The sequence below is a fragment of the Desmodus rotundus genome, chromosome 8 (genome assembly GCF_022682495.2).
Source record: "Desmodus rotundus isolate HL8 chromosome 8, HLdesRot8A.1, whole genome shotgun sequence".
Taxonomy (NCBI): domain Eukaryota; kingdom Metazoa; phylum Chordata; class Mammalia; order Chiroptera; family Phyllostomidae; genus Desmodus; species Desmodus rotundus.
The window spans coordinates 834,175-842,380 of record NC_071394.1 but is presented as its reverse complement, the minus strand read 5'-3'; the positions used below and the strand labels follow the sequence as shown (position 1 = coordinate 842,380).

The following is an 8,206-nucleotide window of genomic DNA, read 5'->3' as shown; positions in this document are numbered from 1 at the left end:
ACCGCGACCGTACGCTCCGCCCCCTTCTAGCGGGCTACCGGCCCTCGTTTTACAGTTGGTTAGCAGTGGGTCCCGCCCCCTCTGTTCATTGGTCTGAATGTTTGCGTCCAGGCTCCGATGGGCGGGGATCGCCAGAGGGGCTGGATACCCGGAGAGGCGAGGCGGGCAATAGTGTGGAGCGTAGACCTGGGTCCCGGTGCTGAAGACCGTGCCGAGCTTTGGCAGGATTCTGGACTCGTGTGTGCAGATCAGATCAGTTTTCCAAAAGGCAGCTTGAGAAGCTCCATTCCAAGCCAATGGCTGGAAAGGATGGGTCTCCTCTGACCTTGACCCGGAGGATTCTGGACTCGTGTGTGCAGATCAGATCAGTTTTCCAAAAGGCAGCTTGAGAAGCTCCATTCCAAGCCAATGGCTGGAAAGGATGGGTCTCCTCTGACCTTGACCCGGAGGCCGCCTGGTGAGTGTCCCTCATGGGGACGCTGCAGAACCTGGGAGGCCACTGATTGGTGGTCGCTGGGCAGCTGAGCTTCCAGGAGTGACACCTCTATTTTTTAATAGCTTTTTATTGTATTTTTTTCACTACCATGTATCCTCCTTCTGCTTCGACCCAACCCCCTTTAAAAAAATTTATTGATTTTAGAGAGATAGAGGGAGACATCAGTTTGTTATTCCACTTATTTATGCATTCATTGGTTGATTCTTGTATGTGCCTTGATGGGGGATTGAACCCACAACCTTGGCAGGTGGAACCCGCCACCTTGGTGTGTCCAGACGTTGCTCTAATTCACTGAGCTGCACAGGCAGGGCAGGGTCCAACTCTGGCCTGTCCTCATGACAGGCCAGGTGCTGGGATATGGGGTTGTGCCATCCTCATGCTGGGTGCTCTGCGTGAGCAGGGGGCAGTGTTCTTGGAGTGCCTTGGTTCTTTCTTTGTTCAGAGCCTGGGAGTGGGCTCAGGTGGGAAGAACAGGGCTGTCTGGCCAGGGCTCCCTCCCAAGCTGCAGCAGCTCCTGGTGGCAGAGTAAAACGAGCGCTGCTGGTGAAACATGTGAGCTGATGTCTAGCTTTTCTGTGTTAGGAGTTCCTCTGGCCAGCCTGGGTCCAGGTTTCCGTGGGCCTCCTGGAGCACTGCAGGGAAGAGGCTGGAGGCCTTTTTTTCCTTTTTTGAAATATTGTATTTATTTATTTTCATAGGGGAAAGAGGGTGAGAAACATCGATCAGTTGTCTCTCACACTCCCTGACCTGGGGACCTGGCCCACAACCCAGGCATGTGCCCTGGCTGGGAATTTTCAGTCCCTAGGCCAGTGTTCAATCCATTGAGCCACACCAGCCAGTGAGCTGGCCCCTCTTATTGGTTCTGAGGGAGATGGAGTGTTTGGCCAGGGGCCACCCTAGAGACTGATGGGGAGGGTGGGGAGTGTTCCTGTAACTTTTAATTGATGTGGGAAAAATAAGGCCTGAAGATCCAAAATTGTAGGGGGGTTTTGTTTGTTTTTTACTATTCACCCAGGCTAAAATCGCACTTTAAGGATACCTTACTTTTTAAAAAAAACTCTACTTTGATTTTCTAAGCTCTTCAATGGTGGAATTCAACACTGCCATGTGGGGCTCTGCTCTCAGCAGGGACAAGCACCACACAGCAGCTGACATGACAGCTGCACAGCTGCACCCTGGGCCTTAGGTCCTTCGCTCCATCTGGGGAGACAGTCCCCCTTTGGCACACACACACACACACACACACACACACAACCCAGGGGACTCAGGTCGGACGACTGTGTGTTCTGCCAGGCGTGTCCTGAAGGCCTCTCTGCTCTGTGCCAGCCCCTTCCCACTGTTCTTACCTGGCAGATCAGAGCTCCAACTCAGGTGCCACGCCCTCCACCCTACCCCTGAGCTCCACACAGAGGGCTTTCATTCCCAAGGGCTGGCTGCCAGGGGTTACACTAAGGGGCAGACCCAGGTCCCGAAGCTCCAAGGTGTGGGGAGAGGGGGCCTTCCAGGGGTTTCTACACAGGCAAATAGGCAGTGCTGCAGCCCTGCACCGCAGGGAGGGCGTTTGGAGGGCAAGGACCACCATGGCCAAGACTGAGGAGGTCAGGAGGCACTGACGTGAGTGGCTCTGGGGCCAGCCCCAGGTGGCCTGCAGGACAAACCCCCGGGCTTGCCCAAGAAGGGGTGTAGTGACAAATGCAGTGAGAGGTCAGCTGGGCTCTGGGAGAGAGGCTGGGACTCGTGTGCCTGGCCCTGGGAGACAGGCAGCGCCACTTGAGTAGATGAAGGAAGGCATGGACATGGCAGCCACATCTGGGTCAGAGGAAAGCTGGGAGTCATCAGCATGAAGGTGGCAGAGGGCACTGGGAGAGAACGGCCCTGAGAAGAGGTGGGCCTCAGGCCAAGGGGAGATGCCTGGGTCCTGGGTGAGGCAGTCCAGAGGGGAGCTTTGGAGCTGGGTACTGCTGAGGGTCCACACCCCAGCACCAGTGGCAGGTGGAGGGAAGCTGTCACTCCACCTGTCTGGACCTCACCCAGCTCCCTGGGTGAGAACGGGAGGTCCATGCCACTCACCTGCCGGCCCAGCAGGCCCAGCAGGCCCCTGAGTAATGCTTGTCACTGCCCATGGGGGAAGGGCGGGCTGGGCCCCACCACCCAAGCTGCTGCCACCTGTGTGGGGACAGAGAGATGAGGGGCCCAACTCTCTCCTGGGTCCCAGGAAAGGCCACCCAATCGCCATCCTCCCCACAGATCCGCACCACTCAGCCTGTCCAAATCCAGACCAGCCTCCCTCCGCAGAGTCCGGAGGTCGAAGAAGAAAGCCCTTGGGGGCCCAGGGCCCCAGCAGGGAACACCCGCCCTGCATCCCCACCGACAACAGTCCCCCTCTGTCTTACCCCTGCAGTCTGTCTGCTTCCTGCCCACACATCTGCCTCTCTCCATGTTTCTCCCTTTGCCATCCCAGGAACAGGTGCCCACCCCCGCCCAGCAGCTCTCAGGGGCTGAGCCATCAGCAGTGGGACGGTGATTCCTGGAGCTGTCCGGGCTCGGGGAGGCAGTGCCTGGTGTAGGGGACAGCTGGCACAGAGCTGCCAGGGCCAGGCCTGTAAAATGCACTTTATTGGCTCCCAGGAGTAGGAGAGCAAGGTTGGAAGTGGGGACATTCAGGACCCGGGCACTGGTGTTGAGGAGCAAGGTGTCAGGCCCAGCCAGGCCTTGGTTTCCCTGAGGAGCCACCCTGGTGGCAGGGGTGGAACATGGGCCCAAGTGGCTGGGCAGTGCCCTTGACTCCTGGTAGGGTCTAAGGGTGAGGGTGGCTGCCACTGAGCTCTGCCAGGTGAGCAGCTGCCAGGGTCTCCGTGGCGGTGGCCCGCACCTGGCCCGTCACTGCACGTCACTTCCGGGCCTGCTCGTAGTTGTCGGTGAACCAGGCACATGTCTCCCTCACAGCTGCAGAGTGCAGGTGGGGGGGGGTGAGGGCCAGGACAGCACTGACCTCCACGGGAGGCAGGAGGGTGGTCACCCCTCTGTCCTGCTGCCTGATGAGGGTTTGGAGATCCAACTGCAAGGTGTCCACCCCCAGATGGCAGCAGGGAGCGGAGGTCTAGGAAGGGGCAACGGAGAGGCCCCGAGGTCTGAGGGGCAAGGGCAGGAGGGCTGTGGGGGGCAGGGCGCTCACCCTGCTTGAAGGGCGTGAACTGGAACTCCGGCAGGTAGGCCCGCAGCTTCCTGTTACTGGCCGTCTTCTTAAACTGCCCGTCTGACTTGGTTGTATCAAACTAGGCACCTGGTCAAGGCCATAGCAGAAAGGGCGGCCCCAGCCTCCCCCCTGGCTGCCCTTTAACCTCCTCTGCCTTTCCCATTGAAGCCTCTAGGGGAACGGCAGACCCGCCCTCTAGCTGCTAGTGTGAGCACGGTCTGTGCACCAGGCCCGCAGCCTCACACAGGGAGGCCCTGGTGCCCACTGGAGCTGAAGGATACAGTGATCTCCCCGCGGAAGTCCATGGCCTCCACCACGGCCTCAGCTGCCTCCTGGATAGAAACCTCATCCTCCTCACCCACTGTGACAATCGAGGGGCCGAAGGCCAGTTCAAGCCCCCTCTGCCGGGCCTCACTGCCACCCAGCCACCCACCGATGTGCCTGCTGCTGCAATGGGGGGGGGGCTGCAAGGCACCCACCTGACAGGATGACGGGCTCCACCTCACTGTACTCCCGCAGGGCCCAGAGCAAGAGCCGGGCCAGGTCCTAGAGCCAGACAGGCAGGGCCAACGGCCCCCAGTTACTGCCACATGGGGCCAGAGGCCGCCTCTCCCAAGGACCCCATCCAGTGGGGGCGTAGCCCCGAGAACAGGGTCCCTCCCTTTGGGCAGTCCTCAGCCAGCTCAGCTCAGTGGACCAGACCCTTTCTCCCACTGAGCTCAGAGCTGCACACAGCAACTCCCTGAAGGCTGGGCGCCTACAGGGACTCAGGATGAGCCGCTGCTCCTCCAGGGTGCCAGCCTAGACCCTCACCCACCCCCAGGCTTCCCCAGGCCTCCCCACAGCCTGGACTGCAGGCCTGGGGAGACAACCTGGGGACAGCCATGCACCCTCCTCCACGAACCAGTGAGTAGATGAACTGCCTCCGAGGCTTCCCCGTGCCCCACACCGTCAGGGCCGAGCTGCTGCCTGCAGGTTCGGGGACGGGCAGGTGTCAGAGGCTGTGCCAGCCCTGCGCCTCCCCGCTGAGCCCCAGGGACGCCATCAGGAGGGTGGTCTGGCCAGTGTGCGGAGTGGCGGGCACTCACGCTTGGCCAGGTGCACCTTGTGGATCAGGCCAGGCAACACGTGGCCATCCTCAATGTTGAAGTTGTCGTGGGGCCCGAAGACGTTGGTGGGGATGACAGCAGTGAAGGTACGGCCGTGCTGCTGGAAGTAGGCCCTGCAAAAGCACAGTGTCCCCAAGGGCCCTTGCTCTGGGACCACTTACCCCACCCCACCCTGGCCTCCTATAGATGGAAAAACCAGAGGCTGGCAAAGGAGGGAGATGAGGCCTGGGAGCCCTGTATGGGTTACACATTGCCCCACCCAACCCTCGGGCTCTCTTCCCCTATTCCTGGCTGGCCTCAGCTGGGCAGGCTCCAGGAGGACCTGTTCTGCACATCGATCATCCTCTTGGCGTAGGAGTAGCCAAAATTGCTACTGTGCGGTGGCCCGTTGTGGATCTGTGGAAGCAGAGGAGACTACTGCTGCCTGGCCCCGCCCCCAGGCCCGGCCCCGCCCCCAGGCCCAGCCGGTGCTCTCACCATGGTTTCATCAATGGGATAGGTGGTCTTGTCAGGAAAGACGCAGGTAGACAGGCAGGAGACCACCTTTTGTGCTCCCACCTCAAAGGCCGAATGCAGGACGTTGTCGTTGATGTGCACATTTTTCCTCTGGGGGGTGATGGCAGGTTCAGGCCCCCCAGGCAGGACCCCAGCCCTTTCCTGCTCCTTCAGGGACAGAACTGGGGACACACCTGGGCCTGCTTCTCCTAACTGCTCTGCCCTTTCCGGCCTGTGACTTCCTGAGCTGGCAGCCCACTCCCAGGACCATAGGAGGGTCTGGGCCTACCCACCCCTCAGCTCAGGGCTGGGCCCTAGCCATAGGCGTGGTTAAGGACAGGGCAAGTAGCTCAGGGGCAGAAAGGCACTCAGAAACCCCAACCTGGCCCTGGGGCAGAAGGGATCCATCCAGTCACCCCCCCCAGAGGAGCTCACCGGGCTCTACTACCCAAGAACAGGGAAGCCTTTGGCCAGCCCCACACCCTCCAGGGCCCCACCTCCCCTTCTGGGAATTGAACTGGTCAGAGAAGAGAGAGGTGGTAGTCAGGCCTGCTGGGAAGGCTGTAACTGACATGAGGAGCCCTGGCCTGAATCTGGTCTGAGTTTCTGCCAGCCCAGTGCCTGGTGTGGGGCTAAACCACACCAAGGCCAGCAGAAGCCCAGAAATGGTGAGGCCAACCTCAGACACAGCCTGAAAGTGCCCCATTCTCCTTCTGGCCTTTACACCACGCCCCCACCCCCCAGGGCACAGGCTGCAGGCCCAGAGCCCAGCTCACAGCCCGGCACCAGCGGCCCAGCTCAGTGCAGCTGGACAGGAGAGGCGTACAGGAGAGTCTGGGCGCGCAGGGGCAGGGCGCAGCCCCAGGTCACACGGTGAATGATGGGCTGGTTTGTCTCAGCCCCCAACCCGCTGGCCAGCTCCATGGCTTTTTCTATTGGGCCAAATGAGCCAGATATATCTGCATGCCCCTCTGCCTACATACAGAGCAAGTGGGGCTCATTGGGGCTCCCCATCAGGCTGTGTCAGGCCTTGATCATCAGGGATTTCCTGAGGCTAGAACATGAAAGTGGGAAGCCAGCCCAGAAGTTCCCAGAACCTGGCTCCTGGCTCCCAGTGCTCAGTGGGGGCCCTCACTTACCCAGAAGTCCAAGTTGTATTTGATATTCCGGAACAGGCCTCCCACCATTGCAGCAAGATGGATGATGTGTGTGGGCCGGACCTTTTCAAAGAGGGCTCGGGTCTGTGCAGCATCCCTGGGGGGTAGCCAGACCATCTAGGGTCTCTTGAAGGCCTCAGGGGACTGGCACCCTGGGGGTGGGGTATGGGGAACAGGCGCTGGGTGGGGCCAATGGCAGGGTGGGCTGCCGAGAGGGAAAGCGGCCAGTTCAGGCCCTGGCTGCGATGAGGGTGTGGGCTTCCAGGAGGATATGGGAGGGTGCTTGCCTAGCAGCGGAGCTGTGCATGTCCAGGCCACACCACCCACCTGGCAAGGAGGGCACAGCCATGAAGCCACCAGGCCCTGGGACAGGCCCCTAGTCCAGCAGCACTCTGTCTGGAGAGGGCATGGGGGCTGCTCCGGGGATGGCTCACTCACGTGAGGTCAGCGTCCTTGGAGGAGACGAACACCCAGTCCTCTCCGGGCAGCCTGGCCCCATCTGCCACCACCTTCTGGATGGCTCTGCCCACCAGCCCAGAGCCCCCTGTCACTAGGATCCGCATGGACCCCTGGGGCTCACCCATGGCGGCTGCCCCTGTAGGGCCAGAGGGTGTGAGGCTGAGGCCCTCGAGCTTCTGTCCAGCAGAACCCTGCTCCCCTGAGACCCCCCTGCCCAGAGTCATGGCCTTTACACGGCCGGCAACAACTGTCCAAAGGCTGGCCAGGGCAATGTCCCCAGGGAGGGGTTGGCTCCTGGGAAACAGACCCCGCTGGCCTCAGTCATCCCTCCTCCCAGCCCTCTGCCCAGAGCTGCACAGGGGCCTTGGGGCTACCACCCAGCCAAGAGAACCTGTCCCAAGTTCCACCTGTCCCTAGGCCTCAGGGCGCCACCACCCTCGAGTAGCCTCTCTTGGGGGCTGGAAATCTGCTTGAGCCCTACGGGAAGGCTCTGACTGCGCTGCAGGCCCCAAACCCAGCCCCATCCGGAGGGGGCCCTGCCCAGACATCTGCTGCTCCCAACGGTGCAGGCAGTCTAGCAGCAGGCCTGTGGGGGAGACCCCAGCGCAGCCAGCCCCCCATCCCTCCCTCAGATCTCTCCTTAGGCCCAGGGCCACCTACAAGGCCACGGGTTCCCTCCCATGCCCCCAGGACCCTCTCATGCCCAGGATCCCCGCCGGGCCCATGGGTCTCTTCCCACGCCCCCAGGCTCTTCCCCGGCCCCCTCCACGCCCACAGACATCTTGCAGCTAGATACCCTCCCATGCCCGTCATCCCTGTCCCGTCCCCTGAGTCCCGACACCCTTCAGGGCTCTCTGGCTGTCATGGAGTGCCCAGGGCCCAGGCCCCAGGCCCCGGCTGGCCATGCCGCACCCTCCCGGGACCCCCTCAGTGTCCTGAGAGGTCTCACCTGTACCCCACAACACCTGCTCCGCGTCCAGATTGCTACTTCCAGAGCTGGCTAAGTCTCCTGCCACGAGCAAGCGGCCAGATGAAAGGGGCGGGCCCGGGGGGGGAGGGGGGGGTGTCCTCCCGCGGCCTTCTGGGACTTAGAGTCATGGAGAGGCGCCCCAGCGACACCGTGAAGTACAACCCGGGACCGCGCAGCAGCCTGGGAAATGTAGTCCTCACCGGCTCTACATCCGCGCGGCGAGTCCTGGGGGGCTGACCCTGGCGTAGTGACCTCAGGATACCCGGGGCACGATCCCCTTAACCAAGCCAAAGGTGCGGAACAGGACCCTGCTGTACGAGAGGA

At 61.6% G+C, this 8,206-nt stretch overlaps 1 protein-coding gene across 6 annotated transcripts; it reads right to left on the bottom strand.

Annotated features, from left to right (window-relative positions):
• Positions 1-600: 600 nt before the first annotated feature.
• GFUS (GDP-L-fucose synthase) lies at positions 601-7,960 on the bottom strand. 6 transcript variants are annotated; one of them, XM_045181631.3, is made up of 12 exons: positions 7,862-7,957; positions 6,892-7,048; positions 6,436-6,550; positions 5,279-5,407; positions 5,124-5,197; positions 4,781-4,914; positions 4,597-4,661; positions 4,172-4,238; positions 3,974-4,053; positions 3,672-3,771; positions 2,567-2,662; positions 610-1,159 (listed from the first exon to the last, which is right to left on the bottom strand). In XM_045181631.3, the coding sequence occupies exons 2-12, from the start codon at positions 7,035-7,037 to the stop codon at positions 954-956; spliced, it is 1,212 nt and encodes a 403-aa protein (XP_045037566.2). In that variant the 5' UTR covers positions 7,038-7,048; positions 7,862-7,957; the 3' UTR covers positions 610-953. The 6 variants fall into 6 exon arrangements, with proteins under 6 accessions (XP_053786125.1, XP_045037564.2, XP_045037565.2 ...); XM_045181628.3 differs by having other exon boundaries at positions 616-1,010; XM_053930150.2 differs by lacking the exon at positions 6,892-7,048 and having other exon boundaries at positions 601-1,159; positions 7,862-7,960.
• Between the last annotated feature and the right edge of the window lie 246 nt (positions 7,961-8,206).

Bases quoted from the DNA above. Each gene is read 5' to 3' on its own strand.
- GFUS (XM_045181631.3), bottom strand. From the start codon at position 7,037: ATGGGTGAGCCCCAGGGGTCCATGCGGATCCTAGTGACAGGGGGCTCT. The intron at 6,551-6,891 runs GTGAGTGAGCCA...GCTACCCCCCAG, and splicing joins TCCAAGGACGCTGACCTCAC to GGATGCTGCACAGACCCGAG. The intron at 1,160-2,566 runs GTGAGTGGCATG...ATTTCAAAAAAG, and splicing joins TGGGCCTGCTGGGCCGGCAG to GAAAAAAAGGCCTCCAGCCT.